The following is a 23,826-nucleotide window of genomic DNA, read 5'->3' on the forward strand; positions in this document are numbered from 1 at the left end:
AACACGGTATACCTTCGCTTTAGCACACCCTCCCTCTGTGCCAAAGCTAATCCCTTCTCCCATGATTCCCTCCAGTGCTAGCATCTTTTGTTGTAAAGTCAGCAAACCTAATCTGTTAGACCGGACTAAAAACCCAATTTGCTAAGAAGATGATGACCAGAAGTACGAAGATCGCTTCAAATAACTGGAGTGAATGGTCTAGCCTCTCACGACACTTGATTGGTCAAATGCACTACAAAATAGCAGAGGGAGCCATCCTCATCTCATCTCTACTCGCGCTCCTTTCTCATCCTCTCCCATTAACGGTGGCACAAAGCGAGAAGTCCTCTTGGCAGGCTTCTCATCTATATGTTGCTTCGTTAATGTCTACCAAAAATGCACTATCCTTGTTCAGGGTCCTCAACCCAACCTCCTTCTCTTTGACCGGATTTTTCCATCTCTAATTAACTTCCTTCCTTGTCCTGCCTCTCTCTATCCCTCCCCCTCCGAATGGTGTACAACGCCCCTGTACCCCACCTCAGAACACCTTCAAAAGCAGAGACCTCCTCCATCTGGTGACTCATAAAACCAGCTCAGACAACAAACACTCCTCTGACATCTGCCTCCTTCTTGAAGACAATGACCTTGACATTCTCGCTCTTACAGAGACATGGTTCAATGCCAGCTCAGTCAATGATTTTGACTCCCTCCTCCCTGATGGTTTCAAGATAATTTCCAAGCCTCGACCTCACATTCTTGCCCCAGTCATGAGGATCCACCTAAAACCTGCCTCTAAGCGTAACACTTTGTACGACTCGAACTTGTGGCCCTGAAAAGAAAGTGCAGGGCAGCGGAACGGAAGTGGCAAACCTAAGGGCTCATCCCTGACTAACAGCCCTGCCGCCTCCTCCAAAGGCAATACAGACTCTTGTTAGGCAGAAACCTGTGCAGTTCCCTTTGGGAACACTGCAAAAGATTTAGGACTACAGGTGTTAGCAGTAAACCCACTTGGTAGCAGTCTGTACCACTCAGATTTACCTGGTAGCTGTGGCTGAGCAGTCAGACTTCCCTCAAGAAGAGTTAGGCAGTATGCAAAGTATACACATTAGGCACTCAGACACAATAATACAAGCAAACACTGACCAGAGCTTTGGTATCAAAGTATATAATTATGTATTTAAAAACACACTGTTTGAAACACTCCAGCACTGTTATTGTAAAACACTCTAAACACAGTTACTATTATAATATATACAACCCTTATTCCTTATCAGATAAGTCTTAGTTAACACCACTTATTTCCATACAGAGGTGAGCGCTTAACTATAGATGGCACTCCAATAGGTTTATGAAGAAGGGAGGGAAAAAGACAGAATATGGAAAGGTACACCACTCTAAGATTTAGGAACACTATTAGCAAGGCATAAGAGCAAAAGTCACTTGTGAGCCAAAGTCCATAGGCTGGGCCCACTCTTGGAGAGAGCAGAGCACAAATGCCCCCAAGATCACACAGTTACACTAGGCTTAGAAAGTCTTGCAGAGAGTTCGAAAAGAGTTTAGAGAGGCTCAGAAAAGTTTAGCCAGGGTGTCCCAGGCTAACCCAAGTTCGAAAGCCGGGGGCTAAATCTACCCCGTACAGTCGGTGGCAAGGGAAGCCAGGCGGGACACGGTACCTTAAGTGGGAAGGATCCTCCAGCGGTGGCAGTTGTTCCTGGCAGCGGGTGCAAGTCTCGTCATCGTCCAGGGGAAGAGAAGATCTCAACTTGGAGGAAAGATGAAGGTCGTTGCACTGCAGGGAAGAAACCAGCCGTAGAGTTTTCCGGTTAAAGGTATTACCCTTTATTTCGCGGTCGTTGTAAAATGTGGTATTCCGGTTGCCGGGGTGCTTGGCACAGGCAAGGCGGCCACGAGATGCGTCGGGAAGGCGAAAAGACGGTGAAACTGGTTATCCCCACCAGTCAAAGGAAGAAGACTCTCCGGCGGGAGATCTCCTCTGTCGTTGGGGAAAGTGGTGAGACGGTCCAGCAGAGCTCCACCGGTGGGGTCGTCGTGGCAGGTCGGCTCAGCTTCTCCCTTGTCGGATTCTTAGGTCCTGTGGTGACTTCTGAAGTTCCAGTCCCCAAAGCCCTGCTTTTATGCAGAAAAACCCCATTCACTCAGCCTAGCTGTCACTCAAACATGCTAAGTGGTGAGCCGGCCGGCTCACCACTTGGACCAATCAGGACAGAGTGCGACTTGAGTTGCCTAGGCAACTCAGTCCAGGGTGCCTAAATCCCCCTCGACCCCTCCTAAGTACCCCAGACAGAGTGGCACCACTTCGGAGGGCTTCTGTGGAGAAGCCCGCCAAAAAAGTGGAACAAAGGGCTCGACTTGGGTTGGAGTCACAGAAGAGAACACAAACAACATTTTAGAACCGAGTTTTGGCAAAAAATACCAACCGGAGAATTAATAATAATTAAATAAACCGGCGGTATGTTCGAGGCTATCGTAATTAAATAAAGATAGTAGCCTCGAACAATGGTCACTACGACACCACTGTGTTACTGCACTGAGGGTGCTGTGTAACACACATCACAAAAACACATGAAGCACTATGGAGTAAAAGACCCCATAGCCCATTAAACACATCAAGAGTCAAAGAAACACACTCAAATCATGCCCAAGAGTGAGGGTAAAAGAGTCTCACTTTTGGCAGGAAAAAAAAAAAATAAACCCCAAAAATCCAGCAAAGCTGCTGGGGGACTCACTAGGTTAGGAAATTCAGCCTAAACAGAGAATTCTCCCTAACAACTCTCCATCCGTGCAAAGAAAAGAGCCCACATTCAGGCACAGGTTTCTGGTGCATCCAACAACACGGCTGAACTTTTCAAGATCTGCAGGGAACTAGCCAACCCGTCTGCAGTCTCCTCCTCCCCTCTTCCTTCCCAGAACCTCTGCAACGCACGGGCCACACACTTTGCCACCAAAACTCAACACATCCGAAACACACTTGCTTTTCATCCTCCCAACCCATGCCACACCCCTTGCCTCCCTTGGCCTCTCACCCTTCTCCCTCGCCTCCTTCTCCCCTGTCAAACCTGAAGGAGTTACCAGAGTTGTCCACTCCATGAAGGTTTCTTCTAAACAGGTTCCCCCTTGCTCATCCAGAACCATCAAGGACAACATTGGCTCTCTTGCCCACATACTTGCTGATTTCTGCAACCACTCTTGAACCTGGATCTTTCCCATCCTCCCTTAAGCACTCCCTTGTGCGCCCCCTCCTGTAAAAACCTATCAGCGGACCTGACCTCTCCTGTCAACTACCACCCTATTTCCATCACACCTTCCCAGGGAAGTTGCTGGAGAAGCTGGCATTGCCCTAACTCAATTCTCACACCGAATTGGATGGGGGTCTCCATGAGCATTAATCTGGATTCCGAGCATACAGAAGCACTGAAGAACAAGTTACTTTCTTACCTGGTAACGTTCTTTCGATGGGATGGTCCGACGACGTATTCCATATCTATGACATGTAATCACCACAGCTGTGCTGCTTCGGAAACTTTTTTCGGCGTCTGCGTCCTGCGTCGATGACGTCGATGCGCCGTCGTCGAGGACCTCCTCCGAAGTCCGACGTCATCCGATGTGATGACTAGGACGCACGACGCCCGTAGCCTCAGTTGTAGTTTTTTCCCCCAGAACGTGTGACATTAGTTAACTGCCAGTCAGACACAAAGCCTTGCGGAACGTAAGCTGCAATCGCAAAAGAAATTCTGCAGCGGGGAAGGCAGGGCGGGAGCGATATGGAATACGTCGTCAGACCATCCCATCGAAAGAACGTTACCAGGTAAGAAAGTAACTTGTTCTTCGAGGGGATTGGGTCCTCCGACGTATTCCATATCTATGACAGACTCCCAAAGCAGTACCAGAGCAAGGAGGAGGGAAAGAATTTAGAATCAAAATTTAGAATAGCCAATCAAATAGCAGAACAAAGGACCGCCTTGCCAAAGGCCAGATCCTGTCCTCGGATGGAATCGAGGGAATAGTGACGTACAAATGTATGTACTGAAGCCCAGGTGGCTGCATCACAGATGTTGCGAATAGGAACACCCCTCTGCAGGACAGTAGATGCAGCCATACCCCTGGTAGAATGGGCCCGCAAGCCAGCCCCAGCCGGTGGGTCCTTACCCGCCAAGCGGTAACACTCCGAGATGGCCAAAATAATCCAGCGAGACAGTCTTTTTCGTCACAGCTTGCCCCAAACGCTTTCCAGCGTAACCAATAAAGAGTTGATCGTCCACTCTGACCCGGGACATGCGTGAAACATAAAAGCTTAAAGCTCTCCTCGGATCAAGCCTATGGAGCCTCTCCTCTTCCTTACCAGGATGCGGAGGAGGATAGAATGCCGGAAGAACAACCTTCTGGGCCAAATGAAATTCCGTCACTACCTTCGGAAGAAAAGAAGGACAAACTCTAAGGACAACCCTTTCCTTGTGAAATACAGTGAAGGGTGGCTTAACTGAAAGTGCCTGTAACTCACTCACTCTGCGAGCGGAAGTAACCGCAACTAAAAACACAGTTTACAGAGTTAACAGCCTCAAAGGGCAAGAATGTAAAGGCTCAAACGGAGCACCCATAAGAAACTTAAGAACAAGGTTTAAATCCCAACCGGGCACCAGGAAAGGTGACTGAGGGAACACATTAGTGAGCCCTTTCAGAAAATGTGAAATTAAAGGGATTTTAAAGTAAGAACACTCTTCAGACGAGCGCTTAAAGATGGACAGCACCGCCAGGTAACCTTTAATGGTACCCACTTGCAAGCCCCTGTGGGCCAAAGAAAGTAAAAAGGACAGAACCATGGGGATGTCACATGCAAAAGGATCCACATTCTGAACTCTGCACCATTCGCAGAACTTACGCCAACGGCAACGGTACAGTGACTTTGTTGCTGGCCTTCGGGCCGAAAGCAACACCTCCATCACGTCTTCAGGGAGGTCCCAATCCTTATACCTCAACCTTTCAGAAGCCAAGCGTGAAGGTTGAGGGATCTGACCTCTGGATGGAGAACCTGACCCCCCCTCCCGTGAGAGCAGATCGTCTCGGTAGGGAAGACGACGTGGAGGGCAGATGGACAAGTCGAGAAGGTCCGGGTACCACGTCCTCCGAGCCCACGCCGGAGCAATGAGGATCATCCGGGAACCGAACTTCCGTAACCTCCGCAGCACTTGCGGGATGACGGGGACTGGAGGAAACGCGTACAGCAGCGGGAATGACCACTTCACCACGAACGCGTCTCCTAAGGCTCCTTTTGGAGGAAATTCCCGCGAGCAAAACCTTTCGCACTTCCGGTTGACACTGGAGGCAAAGAGATCCACTTGAGGGGTCCCCCAAAGGGCGAAGATCTCCAGGAGAATCTCCTGAGCCAACTCCCACTCGTGAGAGATCGCGCTCTGCCTGCTCAGAGCGTCCGCCGTCACATTTTCGTCTCCGGCCAGATGAACTGCCGAGATCGAAACTTCCTGCTGGATGGCCCAGAACTCGAGCTGCATCGCCTCCCTGCACAGAGGAAGTGACCCTGCCCCCCCCCCCCTTTTTGTTGAGGTAGTGCATGGCCACTGTGTTGTCCGTCAGGATCAGGACACTCTTTCCTCGCACAGTCGGCAGAAAAGCCTTCAGGGCTAGCCTGACGGCCCTCAGCTCCAACAAATTGATATGGAGTCTGGACTCCGACAGAGACCAACGACCGCTGACTGTCAGCCCGTTGGCATGAGCTCCCCATCCCGTGAGGGATGCATCCGTCATGATCGTCACCTCCGGCCAGGGAAGCCAAAATGGAGCCCCCTTCATCAAGTTGCCTTCGACGGCCCACCACAGAAGGTCCCAGGCGACCGAGGGCGGCACCTGAACCGGGTCCGACATCCTGCCGGAGGACTGCGACCATTGCGTCTTGAGTGCCCACTGCAAAGATCTCATCCGCAGGCGAGCCTCTGGCACCAGAAGAATGCAGGATGCCATGGGGCCGAGCAACCTCAAGAACTCGAACGCTGGGAGCGTCTGGGCATGCTGAAACTTCTGCTGAATGTGAAGAGCCCTCACCTGGGGAGGAAAACACTGCCCAGGGAAGTGTCGAGCACTGCTCCGATGTACTGGAGCCGCTGTGTTGGCGTCAAATGGGACTTCTTTAAATTGAGGGAGAAGCCGAGCCTGTGAAGGGAGTGGCAGGTGACGGACAGATGATCCAGGACTTGCTCGGGAGAGCTCCCCCTTAACAACCAATCGTCCAGGTAGGGGTAGACGTGAATCCCCCCTTGCCTGAGATGCGCTGCCACCACCACCATGAGCTTGGTGAAAACCCTCGGGGCGGAGGTCAATCCGAACGGCAGGACCCGAAACTGAAAGTGCGAGTCACCAACCGCGAACCTCAGGTACTTCTTGTGCTTGGGATGGATCGGCACATGGAAGTAAGCATCCTTGAGGTCGAGTGACACCAACCAGTCCTGAAGCTGAAGGGCCTGGAGGACTTGAGAGAGAGTAACCATCTTGAACTTGTCCTTCCTGAGGAGTTTGTTCAAACCGCGCAAGTCCATGATGGGTCTCAATCCCCCGTCTTTCTTCGAAATCAAAAAATAAGTGGAATACCATCCCTTGTTCCTCTCCGCTACAGGCACCAGTTCTATGGCGCCTTTCTCCAGCAGGGCTTGAATTTCCTGCGCAAGGAGCGGATCCGGACTCTGCAAAGAGAGGTTCCCCGGTGGATTGTCGCGAGGCCTGTGCCGAAAGGGAAGACAGTAGCCGTGGGTTATGATCTCCAGAACCCACACATCTGAAGTAATGGCTTGCCACTCTACAAGATGCTGCGCCAGCCTTCCCCCAACCGGCGAACCATGGGACATGGCCTCATGACTGAGTGGGAGCGGCTGCGGCATTACCTGAGGGCAAAGAGGCAACTGCCCGAGCGGCCTTGGCACCACGGGTACCCTGTCGTCCACCTCTGGTACCCCTGTGTTGGCCTCTTTGACTGCCAGCTCCTCTCGCTTTACTGAAGGACGTGTAATAGCGAAAGGAACCACCCTTCCACTGCTGTCCCCTAGGACGAAAAGGCGGAGGTTGGCGAACTGCAGCGCCCAACGACTTCGCTGCAGCTTTTGAGGTCTGCAACCTCTCAAGGCTCTCGTCAGCCTTGCTGCCAAAAAGGTGTTCACCGTCAAAGGGCATGTTGAGGAGCCGGGACTGCACATCAGGAGCAAACCCCGACTTCCGCAACCACGCAAACCTGCGTATCACGGTGCTCGCCGCCATGGACCTACTGACGCATTCAGCTAAGTCCAAACCCGACGGAACGGACTCACACATGGCATCCTTACCATCCTGGACCATAGCAAGGAAACCATCCAGTTCGTCCCCTTCGGGAATATGTTCAGCCGCTAACGCAACACAGTTCCACAGAGTGTGTGTGAAACGAGACAAGGCACAAATGGAGTTGGCCGCCTGAAGCGCCATACCACCAGAAGAAAACACTTTCTTCGCCCAGCCATCAAAACGTTTGTCGTCCCCATCAGGAGGGATGGTAGGGTACGACGTCTGCTTTGCCGGGGCCGTGGCCGCCTGCACCACCAGACTCTCCTGAGTGGGGTGCCTGGTCAAGTAGCAGGGGTCGCTAATGGCTGGACGGTATTTTCGCGACAAGGATCTGCCCACCGCCGGGAGACTCTCCGGAGCAGTCCAAGCCGCCGCCACCCTTCTCTGTAAAGCCATATGGAACGGCAGTACCGTGTCAGTTGGGGGACCAACATCAAGGATGTCCGTTAGATCATCCTGCACAAACTCCCCTGGGGGAGCAGACCATCCCAAGTACTCAGAAACCCTAGCCATAAGGCGCCGGTACGAGGAATCGGCATGAGAGCCAGGCTCAGGCCTACAGAACTCCACCTCCGGAGAGGTGTCCAGTCCACTGGCATCATGCAGTGACTGCCTCAAATCGTCAAACTGACTATGGCCCAAGACAATTCCATCTGGAACCTGACTAGGAACCAGGCCATCAGAATCCTCATCCGCCTCTGAAATATATTCCAGGTGGCGAAAAGAAGGCACCCGAGAGTGCTTGCTCTTAACCAGAGCCTTCCTAGGGGGTTCCCCCGTGCCACGGGGTACCTCCGACACGAAAGGCGTCGATGGCGTCGAGCGAATCGGCGCCGGCGTCGAGAGAACAGGCATCGGCGCCGAGAGGATCCCCGAGCGTGTCCTTCGACGACCTGAGCGTCGACGGCTTCGACGACTTCCTCGGAGCCGGAGCCTCGAGAAAGCCTGTCGACGCCTCAGACGTCGATGTCTTCCTCGAAGACCTCACAGGGGCACAAGGTCTCGAACGCATCGAGGACCGGGACCTGGAACGGGTACGTCGAGAACGAGTCTCCTTGTCTGAACGGGACCTCTCCCGTGACTCGTGCCGACCACTCTTGCGAGCGGTGTCTCTCGACCTCTCACGACCGACCCCACTCGGGGGCGCGGACGGCTTAGTACCCTGCGACTCGAGAATCGCCAGCATTTTCTTCCCGAAGGAAGCCCAGTCCTCCGGAGTCGCACGGCTGGTCGGGTAAGCGACGTGCCGGTCAGGGACCTCCGAAGAGGACCTGGAAGACGACCGGTGTCGGCGCTTCCGAGAATGCCTCAAAGAGGCTGAGGAGTGGCGAGATCGACTCCTAGAAGGAGACCCGCGAGACTTCCGACGATGACGCGGAGAGTTTCCTCTCGAATCATCCGTCGAAAGCCCCGCAGACTTCGACTTGCGGGGCTTGGACACCCGACCTACGGACAACAACTTCTTACGTTCGCGTAAGGCTTTGGACGTGAGCGACTGGCAGTCGATACAGTCATCCGTGTCGTAAGCCTCCCCGAGGCACCAGAGGCAGGCGTCGTGCGAGTCCGTCACCGACATCTTGGACCAGCACTTCTTGAAGCCCGGACGCGGGGTCGAAGACGAAGTAGAAGACATCTTCACACGAAGGATTTTCACAAAAACGAACAGGTTCGAAGAACCGAGAAGAACAGAACTCCAAAGAGTCGAGGCGTTAACCGAGATTCACGAAGCAACACGTTCGCGGAAAAAACGGAACTGAGGCTACGGGCGTCGTGCGTCCTACTTATCACATCGGATGACGTCGGACGTCGGAGGTCCTCGACGACGGCTAATCGACGTCATCGACGCAGGAAAAAGTTTCCGAAGCAGCACAGCTGTGGTGATTACATGTCATAGATATGGAATACGTCGGAGGACCCAATCCCCTCGAAACTGCTCTTCTGAACACCCATGAAGAACTGCTCACATTTCTCGACACCAACTACCCAGCTGTCCCCAAACTACTCGATCTTTCCTCAACCTTTGACACGGTCAACCACTCCATCCTCATACAAAGGCTCCACGATACCCTTGGTATCTTGGAACGGGCACTGGACTGGCTGTCATCCTTCCTAACTGACTGCTCGTCCCAAGTCATCCTGGGCACCTTTTCCTCTCCACTTTCCTTGTCCACCTCTGGTGTCCCCCAGGGTTCCATCCTCTCCCGTTGGCTCTTTAACAACTACCTTGCTCTACTTGCACGCCTTATCTCCTCCTTTTCCCCCAACTTCCAGTATTATGCAGACAACACACAACTCTTTTTCAAACTTCCAGCTGACCCTCTTACACCTTCCATCATCACTGATTGCTGTAAGGAAGGCATGGCATCAACAGTAAGAGAGACACAAATGACCACAGTTCAAGGGTGTTTATTGAACTTCAAAAAGGGTATGATAAACGCCTATCTAAACCTAAATCTACAGATGGGAGCAAGCTACGACCATCAAATAATAACGCAGTCCTAGTGGTGTCTTGTCAAAATAAAAGGGCCTATACATAATAAACTATCGCCAATCCTTACCTCTAAATACAAATAGTGTGGGAAATAATGTTATGAAAAAGAAATAAGTGTTCAAAATGATATGTCCGGTTTTTAGGCCGTTGGCCTCCCTTCCCCACGGTTTTAGCATGGGACAGGACGGTTCACTCGAGCATAGCACAGTCTCTAGCTTCGTTAGCACAAGGTTACAGTTCACTCACCAGCATTAGGGCCTCCAGAGTGCAAGTTTTCTTGCTTCTCAAAGGTCTCTTCACTCTAAGGGTCTGATGCAACCGAATAAATAAGACGTTCTTTTCCCTTCTAGATTTTCACAAGTATTCACATCGTGTGATTCATTATCCACCCCGGTTCCACCTCAACCGGGGACAGATCCTATTAGCATAAAGTTCCACACAGGCTTCCCTCTGCCGGGCTCGAGCCTGTCTTTCACCTTTAACTTTATTGCACATTGTTCGTAGGTTCTTCCTTTTCGGGGTGACTCACGTTTCACTGTTTACCCCGGATCCCCCTCTGACGGGCTCAGATCCCTTCTACACAATTAAGACTCCCTCAGCTGGTCTCGGACCAATGGCAATTTTACATTTTCAAATGTGCACAGGGTTCGATTTCACAGTTGACTTTCTTTTAGCGATCACACCCTTTTGGTATGATATCTAAAGTGACTTTAGAATGAGCACCCACATGATGCCGGACCACTTTGTCTACGGTATAATATTTTAGCTTCAAAGTTCATTCACTCATTTGTTGTCTTAATAATCTTCTTCATACAATGTTGCTGCTTGCAACCTTGGTTTCAACAGAGCCCGGTCTGGTATCAGTCTCCCAAACACACTGGCTGTACTGACTTCACTAGGGTTCCTTTGTTGTAGGAGCCAAGGACAGTACCACAGTGGCAAACGCTTCCCCTAGCCTTGACCATCGACACGGGAGAGCCCCGGGTACCTCTGACACACAATGCAGGATTCTTTAGCTTTAATTCCAGGTCTCACGTTTCCTACTTTTGAAGGCTCATGAAAGATTACCTTTTCACTGACAAACCAAAAGGGTATTTCCCTCCTTGCAATTCTCTTCGGTCTTGCCGTCTTCTGGCTTGTATTAAACTGCCATCTTGGAACTGCTGCTTCCTCGTGTGCTTTGCCTTGCTCAGAGTGTGCTTTCGTGCTCTGCCTTTTATCCGTATGGGGAAGTGTGATGGAAGTCAGGTGTGTGAAGTGATCAGTAATTGCCTGACCCTACCTGACCATTGTAGTGGGACATGTTAGGTATACGGCTCGGGTGTTAGTCTGTTTTCCCTCACAGTGAGTTATCCGTGAGAAAGTGTTTGTGTTGAAAAAAGGGTGGGGTTTGGGTCTCTCCGTATCCTACCGGGTAGGATGGGGGTAGGTGTTACAGGGAAGGGGATACTGCCTCTCACCGTCCGGCATCCCACTTCCACTCCCCGAAGACCCCCCCATCCAGGTGATCCTCCCGCACTGGTCCACCCCCAGGAACTGGATCCAAAAGCGATGGCCGTGTCCTGGCCACCGGGATGACAGATCCCCGGGCCCTAGCAGGTGAGACACCTTCAGGTTTCTCACACTGCCTATCTGCCATCCAGTCCTGGGGCACCTCCAACGATCTCTCCCTCAACGCCTGTAAAACTGAGATCCTCTCCATCGGGTCCCCTGCTCTTTCCTTCTTCCTTTCACTCCGGCTTTCCTCCTTGGGCTCTGCCTCCCCCTGCTCTTTCTTCTGAAGCCAGAAACCTTGGAGTCCTCTTCCACTCCTCTCTCTCCTTTCTCCCTTACACTCAGGACATTGCCAAGAAGTCCCACTTTCAGCTCTTCCTTCTCAAAGGAAATCTCCCTTTTCTCACTTTCCCCCAGAGGCTGAATGTTACTCAAGCTTTGGTTCTCCCTAGGCTTGACTATTGCAATAGCCTCCTCCTGAATCTACTTTCTTCCACTCTGCGACCCCTCCAGCTAATCCGGAATAGGGCAGTGAGATTTATCCTTGACATTAAACCCAGTGACCGCATCTCTCCTGCCCTAAAAAGTCTTCACTGGCTCCCGGTTGCTGCACGGATTACATTCAAATCCCTCTACATCATCCACAAAGCTGGCTGGGCCCAGTGACCACACTATCTTCAACTTTATCTTACTAAATACTCTCCCTCTAGACCTCTTAGTTCCTCTGGCACAAACTCTGTGTGTAAAGTGCAAAAAAGGTAGCAGGCGCCCCTCTCTTGAAAAAAAAAGGCATGATAACCTGTTCAGTGGTTATGAACCACATTGAGAGTTCGCAGCCATTGCTGTTTGCTCACTGTACCTTCACAGATGGGAAATATCCATTTGCATATCAGTCTTTGTCCCGCCCACAAGGGCAGTCCAGCACCGAAATGCTATGGCAATTCCTCTCTGAACAAGAGTACCACCAGCAACCCCATACACATGTTTCAGCCTTGTTGGGCATCATCAGTGAGGTGAAGCTGAGCCTCTCTAAGCACAGTGAGCAGGGAGTCCGCGTCTGGTAGCCCCCAGGTAACCTAGGGTGACCAACCCCAAGTTCCTTCCAAAAATACAAAAAAGGTAGCAGGCGCCCCTCTCTCGAAAGAACAAGGCATGATAACCTGTTCAGTGGTTATGAACCACATTGAGAGTTTGCAGCCATTGCTTTTTGCTCACTGTACCTTCACAGATGGGAAATATGCATTTGCATATCAGTCTTTGTCCCGCCCACAGTAAAAGCAGTGGCTGCAAACTCTCAAGTGGTTAATAACCACTGAACAGGTTATCAAGTCTGTTCTTTCGAGAGACGGGCGCCCGCTACCTTTGCAAAACTATTTTTCAAGGAACCTGGGATTGGTAACCCTAGGTCTCCTGGGGGCAACCAGACGTGGTCTCCCTCTCACTGTGCTCAGAGAGGCATCAGCTTCACCTCACTGATGATCCCCAACAAGGGTGAAACACGTGTATGGGGTTGCTGGTGGTACTCTCGTTCAGGTTGGAATTGCCATTGCATTTCGGTGCTGGACTGCCCCTGGGCAGGACAAAGACTGATATGCAAATGGATATTTCCCATCTGTGAAAGGCACAGTGAGTAAAAGCAGTGGCTGCTAACTCTCAAGTGGTTAATAACCACTGAACAGGCTATCAAGTCTGTTCTTTCGAGAGAGGGGCGCCCGCTACCTTTGCAAATCTGTGTGTTAAGTGTTTTGCTAAACAGAGGGTAGGTGGTGAATTGCTTTCCTCAGCTGGCTCAATCCTTTGGAACAGCCTCCCTCTCCGCCTTGAGCAGGACTTTTTTAAATTCTGGAAGCTCCTCAAGACTTTCCTCTTTACCTCCTCATTCCCTTCCTCTCTCCTCTGCTAATCTCACAGTTGCTGTGATTGGTATCCTGGACCCTTATGCATCCTCTGGGCCCCTGGCCTCAACACCCAATCGCCCCAGCTCCTGTCTACCTTCAGCACTTACCCTGGCATACCCTCTGCTCTGGAGGCTCTCACTTAGACCTAACGCGGATCCAGGCCGTATAGCACTCACCATACCATGCACTTCATCTGTGGCTCACCCATGAGCTTGGACACCCCAGCACCTACCCCTCTTCCCTCCTCCTTGATGCACTTGCAAGTTCTGAATACTCACAAGGCATAGTAGGTTTGTGGTTTTTCCCCCGTTTCCCATGCACTGCTTTTCATATTCTGTTTTTTTTATGTGTTTCACTCCCTTGTTCCCTCCCTTGCCCTTTGGGCGCTTTGAAACAGTATTTTACTTACTGTATAAGCGCCTACCAAGCGAACAATAAATAAATAAAATCCTCCAAGGATGAAACTTTAGAGTCCCCATCCTTACAAGCAGGGAGACAAACCGTAAGACAGCGTGCAAGGAGGCATATGGGAGCAGAAAGGTAGTAATGGACGAAAGGACTACGCCGACTGCTTCCCAAATAACCCTCTGGGCATCCCAAAGTCCGGGGAGCTGGCGGAGAGCAAAACTGTAGCTCGAGAAGGAAGCAGTGACAGGCGAAAAAACCACCAGCTAGGGGAAATACCCAAATGCTGCTGAAAGCCAAATCTGCAATCCGAGAAGGAAGCACTAACTGGCCGCCACCATGCCAAAAAGATACATGAAAGCTGCCGGAGACTCAGAGCAGAGCACCGCCACTCAGAAGACGCAAACAAGTACACGGGCAGACCAAGAGGTGCTAGCGGTCCAGGAGGAATCAGGGATCAGCTACAGAGCACAAGATGGTCTCCAACACTGAGGATTACAGAGAAAGAAAGAAGAAGGTGTATGCTTGGCAGGAGAGTAAACCAAGTAGGCAAGAGACATTATTGCAAGGCTGAAACTTGCACCAATTTAAAGAGCCGGAGAAAGAGTCTGGGACCCTGAGAGAAACAGACATTTCAAAGGGAAAAATATGCTTGGCAGGAGAGTAAACCAAGCTATTGTGAAACCCCATTGCGATTTTGGGACCCACACCCATACGAAAGCCAGAGAACAAGGGGCCTGGCATCATAAGAGAAACAGGGACAGACCTCCAAAATACCTATGTTTGGCAGGAGAGTATACCCCAGTGCAAGCCTTGGAACCGCACCAATTTTAAAAGCGAAGGATAAGGTGAAGTTCAGTCAAGAAAGCACAGAAAGCAAAGAACATTTGGACACTTTTGGAAAAGCACAGAAAGCCTAGGGAAGGGAGACAAGACACCTGGCTGAATGAACATGGTTTACTTTTGGAGTTTTTTCACATACAAGAAACCAGATAAGGAGGAGACACGATCCTACCTTGTGAACTAACGCAAGAAGGAATCCAGGGGAAAAGAGTGAATCCCTGGTTACTGAAATACTCATTTGTGGAAAAGGAACACTTGTTTTATTTATTTTACAACCCAAGATATTGGAAACTTTCTGTTGACAAGAACTGTCATTATCACTTTAGTTGTGAACATAGTATCCTTGCATGTTAGGTTAAAGTTATTAGTGCTAGGGTCAGAAGCAGGGTTTTTGGACACGATAGCGACAGACCATTTTTGACATCCTGACATTCTTCATTAGATTCCTTTGAGGCATGGACCCCCCCCCCTCTTAGCCTCAAGGACAGAAAGGTTTTTCCAACCCAACCCTTTTATCGGTTATTAAAGTCTATAGCCAAAACTATGTCACCTTTGTGCCTGAGCCTTACTTCTGCACCCTTACAATTTCCTCACAGGTGAATGCAACTAATCAAATGATAGAAATAACTTTAAAAGATGCATTTTTGTATGTTAATGTTTGCCAACACGATGCAACTATTTGCATAACAAATTCCTATAATAATAATTTAGCATTTTTTTTCTTTTTCTATGTATAACTGGTCATTAATAAAAATAAAACAAAAAAAACGTACTGTTTGCCCCTCAATGGCTGCTCTCTGACGCCCTAGAACATCCTGCAGTTGTGTGAAATGTTGTATAAAAGCCACAACCTCTGTCTGGAAGCGTTGAGTATGAACGTACTGAACAGACGCCATGCGTAGAACTACATGGATGTCGTATTCTCTTTCCAACTTAGGATCAGGAGGTCCGTATCTATGAAGAAAAAATGAAAACATGTAATTGCTCATGCAGCTATGCTGGTTTACAAACATGACAGTTGGGAAAAAGTGCGCAGGACGAAATATTTCAGATTACAAAAAGATATCACGACTCGTGAAACGTGAACATGAAACACCTGTGCAGAACTGCCAATGAGGCAACTTGATCAAAGTAAATGTTCACACATTACAGGGGATTGTGCTGGTAGCTCAACAGGGCCATGTTACAGACTACAATGACCGTGCATGCATGATATACCGGAAATGCATCAAGAAGCTTAAAAGGTGAATACAAACAATGCCACTGTTCTGCCATATTAAAGAGAGCTTTTATTTAATAAAACCTTTTAAAGAAATATATTATAACTAATATCAATCAGTGCATTACAGTCACATTAACAATCTTCACAATTAAAATGATCATGTCAAAGAAATGTCCTAGGAGTATACAGTTTAAAAAAACAAATGTTACAAAATACAAACAAATAACCATTGCTAATGACAAGCAACAGAATTAACAATTGATGCCATGTTTCAGATTACATACATTCACACTCCAAACAGAGTAAGAACTTCATCTGAACATTCTAGATAATAACTGAATGGGAGAAATCTACAGCTGTAAAAAGAGGAGCCTCAGGGCACTAAGATATCATTTTATGGTCCCTTAATTCAGCTCTGTCAAATGACTTATGGGGACATGAAATCAGATTAATTATTTACAGAATCAAGGAATTAATCCTCAAATAGATTGATTCTCCACCTGCGCCACTGATAGTCTCCCACTTGATTATATTGATCCATACACCCGTATGCGGAAACCTAGCAGACTGCCAGTGGATGACAATTCAGCAGCAGATGCATAACATCTTGTGCAGTGCGCATTAGAATCAGAAACAAATGTATTATTTTTTTTGCAGGGGTTACATATGACCCACCCAAGTATTTGTACTGTAAGAGTTTAAAGCAATGTTCCAAGTCAAGGACTTGATTGTCGGAGGACAGCATGAAAGTGTTCCCTTCTAGTGGCAAAACTGGCATATATTGGTCACAGCGTGCATGAACATGTTTCAGTGACAATACTGAGAGATTTTTGGCACAACTAGTATGAACACTGTTTTCTGTGGTATCCTGGCATATGTTGGGCAGAGCCAGCAAGAATGTTCTTACCGATCAGTGGCATCAGTGGGAATCGGTCATATAGTTAGCAAAAGCATCACGAAAATGTTGTAAAATTCTCCTGAGTGCTGATGGTGACGTGGCATCTACTGGATTTTTTCATGTGTCCATGATTTTTTCATGTTTCATTTCCCAGGTCTAACTTGGGTCCTTCCTCTCCTCCATCTCTACCTGTGGTGTTCCCCTGGGATCTAACCTCTCTCCCTGGCTGTTCAACCAATACCTGGCACTTCTTACACACCGCATTGCCACTCTCTGCCCTAACTTTCAGTGCTATGCGGATGACATTCCGCTCATTTTCAGGCTCCTCTCAGCCACCTCTTCTCCTGCTCTCATCTCTGTCTGCTATCCAGAAGTGATGTGCCACCAATGATCTCTGCCTCAATGCCAGTAAGACTGAGATGCTCTTCATCGGCAGACCTGCTTCCTCTTTTCTGGTCACTCTCTGGCTGGCCTCTCTATGTCCTCTTCCTGCTCCCACCTGTGAGGCTAAAAACCTCTGGGTCATCTTCGACTCCACACTCTCCTTACATCTCTGACGTCTCTAAGAAGTCACACTACCAGCTGCACCTCCTCAGAGGTATTCTTCCTTTCCTCACCTTCCCCCAGAAGCTCACTGTCTCCAGAGCTCTGGTTCTTTTCTAGGCTGGACTACTGCAACAGCCTCTTTCTAAATCGGCCTGCCTCTACTCTCCGCCCTCTGCAACTCATCCAAAACAGGACTGCAAGACTTGTCCTTGGCCTCAAGCTCAGGGATCGTATCTCTCCAGCACAGAAATCTCTGCACTGGCTGCCAGTGGTAGCGAGGATTATGTTCAAAACCCTCTGCATTGTCCACAAGGCCTTCTGGGAACTGGGGCCTCAATAAATTTAACTCTCTCTTCCTAAATATGTTCATCCTCAAGCTCTTCGCTCATCCGCCTCCAACTCCCTCATGGTCAGTCGCTTCTCCAAGCAACAAGTTGGTGGTAGATCTTTCTTCTGCTGGGACCTCCCTCTGGAACAGCCTCCCTGCCTCTTTGAAACTTGAGGAGAACCGTCTCCAGTTCTGGAGGCACCTCAAGACCTTCCTCTTTGCTTCTGCTTTCTCTCCTCCTCTCCCCTGCTGATCCCCTGGCCAAAACTGAAACTGCACTGGTTACCTGGCTACCTTCTGATCTCGGGCCCAGGTCCCCTCCCCATCAGTTGCACACCTGCACTGCCCCCCTGGCAACCCTTGCACTTAGATAACCTGATCCTTATGGAAGATGATCTAAGGATACTTTGAGGAGAGGGGTTGAAGTTTGCTCACGCTTCTTACTGAAGTGATGGCCACTAAAAATGATGCCATCCAAATAACAAGGTCCAAGTCGTGAGACGGCAAAAGTTTGAATCATCTACTCATAATGGCTGCCAAAACCACATTACGGTCACATTGAGGAACCGGCTCCCTGAACAGTGGATGTAGAAGAAGGACCTCAAAGCGGCTTTTGACAATCTAATTCTCAGAGAGAAAGTCTACTGTAGAGAATTAAGGTTAGTGGCAATGGCAGAAAGATAACAGCTACAGGATTGAACCTGAACGCCTTTGCCTGTTAAAAATACATACAAGCCAAACAATGTTCAATGAAGCCTTAAGAGTATTTATGTTTCAAGGCAGAGCCCAGAGGCAAAACAAGAGTTAATTGCTCCTTCATCACCTACGTGTATATTCCGTCTTTGCTGCATAAATGACCGAAAGGTTCGCCTCAGAAATACCCAATTTGATGGAGACCAGTTCCTCAGAAACCAAATGCTAAAGATCAGCAATGGAAGTCAAGGGGAAAGTAGTCGTTCCCCTGTTGAACTAAGTTCTCGAGACTTGGGGAGAAATGGAAACACTCCCTTCGAAAGGAGGTGGTTCGAGAACAATGCCTACCAAGGCTAATTCGCTATCACCAAAATCGGACTGCAATTGTGAGCCTTCAGGAAGGTGTGCAGGGTCCAGTGAAGGAAAGGGAAGGAAGGTTGCACATAAACAGATTCCCCTGACGAGTTAAGGATAAAACTTCTCAGAGGGAATGGAGCCCCCACCCTGGCTGAGAGGCATACTCTCAGCACAGACTTTTGTTCCCTGTTGCAAACAAATCCACCATCGGGATTCCCCATTTCTGAATGAGCGCAAAGATGGCAGATTTTCAACTCTCACTTGTACAGGGCATGGGAAAAGCTGCTTGCAGTATCTGCTTTCACGTTCTTATCTCCCTCTAGGTGGGATGCGAAAGGGTGAAGATGATTCAGAAGGCGCCACCCCCAAAGTTGACGCGCCAGGAGGCCGAGAAGAGGGGATTTTGTCCCACCTTGTTTGGTCACAAAGAACATAGCTGTTGTGTTGTCCATGAAAACGTAAATCACTATTCCCTGGCTATGAGGAAGGAACGATTTGAGTCTCAGAAATATGGCTTTCAGGTGGCAATAAGTTATGTCGAAAAGTCTTTCCTGAGCACTCCACAAGCCACAAGTCTGATGAACTGGCCAGTACCCTCCCCAACCCCGAGAAGGAGTAGTCTCATAACCGAGATTTGAGGCAAAAGGGGGAGAAAAGGTGCCCTTTGTGAAGATTCTAATATAGGATCCATCAAGAGAGGGGACTTTAGACCTCTTTTGCGATGGATATCTTCATGAACAGAGGGTCTGTCAATTGATTCCAGTTGGACAGGAGGTGACTCTGCAAAGGCCTCAATCTGCCAGAGGTACACCCAGAAATCCCAATGCTATCAGGCCTAGTAGCATCTGGAACCACCAGGTAGACTTCTGAGTTCTCATACTGAAGTGATGATAGTCTGCTGAAATGCCAGAATCTTGTCAGACGGAGGAAAGGACATACCCAGAGGTGTCCGAACAGCCCAGATAAACTTAATTCCATGAGAGAGGAAAAACACAGGACTTATTCGCAGTGATGGAAAACCCAGGTCATGATGGCAGTTGTACATCGGAAGGCTGATAAAAATGTCCCCTAAAGAGGGAGCCATGATGAAGTAAATATCTATTTAATGATAAATGTGGCTCTTCTGAAGCTGTAGATGAGCTGCCACAACCAAGTACACCGCTTCGTGGACACTCTGGAGGCTGCACTCAAGCCGAATGGAAGGCACTTGTATTAATAGTACTGGCCATCCAGAGTGACCCTCCGCCCCCAAACAGTACTCCTTAGTGATCAGAATTTGAAAGTAGGCATCCTGAAGCTATATGCATATAAACTACTCCCCTACTCATGGCCCTCCAAGTTCTGAGACAGAGTTGTGATGTGAAAGGTTTCCAAAAACAGGACTTGTTGATTTTTATACAGGAGGAACAATGGTCTTTGATCCCAAAAGAACGTACAATAGATAAATCAGATTTGACGGGAAGCAGTCTATCTGCATATAGCGCCACTAACCCACAGGCCTCAGGGCGCTCACAAAGAGAAACACAGTAACACAGGAAGGAAAAGGGATTCTAGAAAACAAGCAGAGTCGGAGATGAGGAAGTTAAGTCAAATAGCTTAACATTCAGCCGAGTTTAGCATCGAAAAGGAAAGATTTCAAGTGTTTCTTGAAAAGCATAGTTGAGTCGGTGTCAGCCAACTGTTTGGGGAGAGCATTCCATAGGGCAGGAGCCCAAGATTTAAAACTGGCTCCCCCGATTTTTTTCAAGAGGATGCGTTGTTGACTCAAACGAGTTGAGTCATTGGAATGCAAAGTGTGTCCAGTGGGCTTCTTCTTTATTCTGGATTTCAGGTAAAATGGCGCTTCATCATGAAGGCATTTAAAAATGGTAACTAGGCCGTTGAAGTGTATTCTTTGTTGGATGGGCAGCCAATGAAGGCTCCTACGGGCTTCGGTAATGTGTGATTTGCATTTCAAACCACAAACGGCGCGTACTGCGCCGTTCTGAATTACCTGGAGTTTTTTTTTAGATTAGTCTGCAATGTGCCTATCAGTAAACTGTTACAGCAATCTAGTTTATAGTGAGCGGGTGAGTTTGAAGGACATTCTGACTAGGTTGTGGAGGGGAGTAAATGAAACAGTCACCGGAGACAATACATAACTGGACATACATAGATCAAGGAAAATGAACATTGGACATTTTTAAGTGCAGGTAGGCTGAACGGTCAGCTGGGCTCTGGATGTGACCATGATGGGTGAAGTGCTAGAGAGGAGGCAGAGGAAGTGAGGGACAGAGGCAGGTTAGAGGCGGGGGGCGGGAGGCGAATGTTAGCTAGCAGGCAGATGAGAGGTAGGTTAAGTGGGTAACTAAGAGGCGAAGAGGCACACTTTTAGTTTGGTTTTGAACAAACATGTGTCGACTGTTTCTCAGATGTCCAGGGAAAGAGAATTCCATGCAATTGGAGCAAGAAGAAAGAGCGGAAGCGAGAGGAAGCATAGGGAGGGCGAGGATCCAAGGCAGAGAATTTGTTGGGCGATCATAACTTTACAAATATTTAAAAAACAACAATAGTCTTTTTGGGAACTGGCTGGCCCACAGACTGTGCTCAACTTAATGCTTTAAGACAATTCTGGAATGTGAGATGTACTTAAAGTGACTGGAATGCCCACGGGAACATGCTTTTTGTTAAATTCCACCTCAACGCATTACCACTGTAGAGTCTGAACGGAACAGTATGTGTGAGGATGGAGGTGAGGAGGGAGCCGCAAAGGGGGCGCGGCCGAGCATGTGGCAGGGTGCCTTGAGGTGCGCGACTCCGGGGAGGTGGCGCCGCGGACACCGGGGACACCTTCTTGGGCTTCCGGGCCGGGACCGTCTGCGCTGCCGCAGCGCCGGGTCTTCTCACATTGGCCCGGGACGCTGACGCTGTGGCGGTGCAGTACGGAGCCCCGGACAGGCGAGATGCCGCCCGGCCCATTTCCCTCCGGCGTTGAGCGGCGGCCGACCGTGGGTACACGAGTACCGGGCTCGGGCCAGCCGCTCAGCGTCAGAGGGATACACATTAACAGTGGAACCACGGGTAGGGGAACATGGCATAAAACCCCATCCTTACCTGAGATGTCTGCAGACGCCGGTCAGCCCACGAGACGGGCTGTCCATGGAGCTCCATACTGGGGGGGCGGAGCCTGCCGAGGACTCACACGCCGGGCAGCACACGTGGGCCACGGCAGAAGGAAGAGAGAGGGAAGCTTGGAGGGAGGTCTGAGCTCGGGCAACAGGAGGAAAGGAAGAGGAGGGGAGAAGGCAGCTCCATATATAGAGGGAGGGCTCCTTGGGTCTCCACCAATTAGAGGGGGGGGGTGGAAAGAGCCCCAGATTGGCCATCTTACAAGCCTAGGACGGGGTATAAAAGGGATTGGACTAATGGCATTGGTGTTGCTATTTGCAGGGAGAAGGAGAGGAGTGTGGAAGCAAATGGTGGGCCTATCCAGGTCCGAGTGAGTAGAAGACACCTCACAAGAAAGCATATCCTGGCTTTGACCCACAGTGAAGGAACTGTGGGCCTACTGGGATACCAACCTTATTGGTTAAACACTGAACATTTAACCCTTGGCTAAATAAAGTTCTCTCAAGCATCAACCCCGGCTCCTGTCCTGGATGTCACAAGTGGCGTAGTCGGCAGGATAAGGAGAACGCCATGGAGAAAATCATCCAAACGCTGTTAGAGGGACAATAACAATTACAACAGCTCCTCCAAATACAGGCCGAGCAGGCGGCTGCTGACCGCCAGGCCTTCCAACAGGCAATACAACTGCAGGGTACCCTTCAGACCACTTCACAGGAGAAACATCAAGAGACCATCCGGCATCTAACAGATGCGGTGACTAGCTCCCGAAACCAGTCTATGGGTCCCCTCTGCCGTACGGCAGAAATTCAAGGAAGGCGAAGACCCTGCTTTCTTTTTTACGATGTTTGAGAGAATAGCCCGAAATGCTCAATGGCCAGCGGACCGCTGGGGACAGTACGTTGCCCCCTTATTATCAGGCATAATGCAAGGAGCTTACCAAGCAGTAAACTCTAACAGAACCACCCCTATGCAGAAATAAAGAAGGCAGTATTGGATCGATTGGGTCTCGATGAGGAAGCCTACAGGATGAGGCTACGAGACAAGACTGAAACCTGGAGAAAACCCACGTCAACTTTATTACCGAGTTAAGGATCTTGCCGAAAAGTGGCTGCGAGTACCGGGGTCAGGTATACAAGATGTATTGGATAAAGTCACCCTAGAAGAGTTTATCGAGGCCCTACCCCCTCCAATGCAAAGGTGTGTCCGGCAACATCACCGGCCCACCTTATCAGAAGCCGTGGACATAGCGTCTGCTTACCAAAAGGCCGGAGCGGGAAGCAAACCCTGGGAATTTCCCCAGATTGAGATCGATGGAGGAACGCCCTCCCCAGTCCAGAAGGCCGGTCAACCTCATTGGCTACGGGATTCCAGCAACCACAATGTTATGACTGTGGCAAATGGGGCCATATAGCCCGGTTTTGCCCCAGAAGAAGAGGCACCGAGCCGATGGAAATCAGGTTTTTGAAAGCCGAACAGGAGCCCCGGTGCCAGGGACCATACACCATGGACATCCGGGTCGACGGGACCCCAGCCACAGCTTTACTCGACAGCGGAAGCCGACAGACCGCCGTGCTACCAACCATAAGTGACTCGCCTTATCTCGCTAATGTTCAAGTACCAATACGATGCATACACGGGGACGTAAAGGCCTACCCCATGAAAACCATAAAACTAGAGGTAGGCCCTAACATTACCGAGATGAGAGCTGCCGTCCTCCCTTCCTTGCCCGCCCCGGTTGTCATCGGAACAGATCTACCCCACTTCCACCAGACTCTAAATGCCATGGACCAGGGTTGGTGGGGCGATGCACCCTTTTCCCCCCAAGAACCAATACAACCAGGCACCCAAGTCCGTAAGAAAACCTGTACGGAAAGAAGGGAAAGCCGACTTGCTCAATGTGAATCCATGTATGCCACCCAACGGATAGCATGGAACCCCGAGGATCACGAAGAATCCATCAGGGGAGAAACCTTAACAGACCCCACCTTAAAAATGGCCCGCGAAAGAGCTACCATAGATAAGGATCCAGACCTAACCAAGGGGGCAGATTTTTCCTCTAGACAGGGTCTACTCTATCGAGTCTACCAGACTGAGGGAGGAATACGAAAAGAGCAGTTACTTCTACCCAAATCCCATCGTGGGATTATCCTCCAGTTAGCACATAATCACCCATGTGGGGGCCACATGGCCTCCTTAAAAACCCAGCAGAATATCTTAAAAAGATTC

The 23,826-nt window shown here is 49.6% G+C and overlaps 1 protein-coding gene across 1 annotated transcript in view; it reads right to left on the bottom strand.

The window, feature by feature from the left end:
* The window catches only part of VPS13D (vacuolar protein sorting 13 homolog D), a 3,263,180-nt gene that overhangs the window by 2,355,897 nt on the left and 883,457 nt on the right, over positions 1-23,826 (bottom strand). Inside the window, exon 24 of the mRNA XM_069610908.1 lies at positions 15,222-15,402. Coding sequence (XP_069467009.1) covers positions 15,222-15,402 — 181 coding nt within the window. The remainder of the gene's footprint in view (positions 1-15,221; positions 15,403-23,826) is intronic.

The sequence above is a fragment of the Ambystoma mexicanum genome, chromosome 8 (genome assembly GCF_040938575.1).
Source record: "Ambystoma mexicanum isolate Mex_15411 chromosome 8, UKY_AmexF1_1, whole genome shotgun sequence".
In the NCBI taxonomy this organism is placed as follows: Eukaryota; Metazoa; Chordata; class Amphibia; order Caudata; family Ambystomatidae; genus Ambystoma; species Ambystoma mexicanum.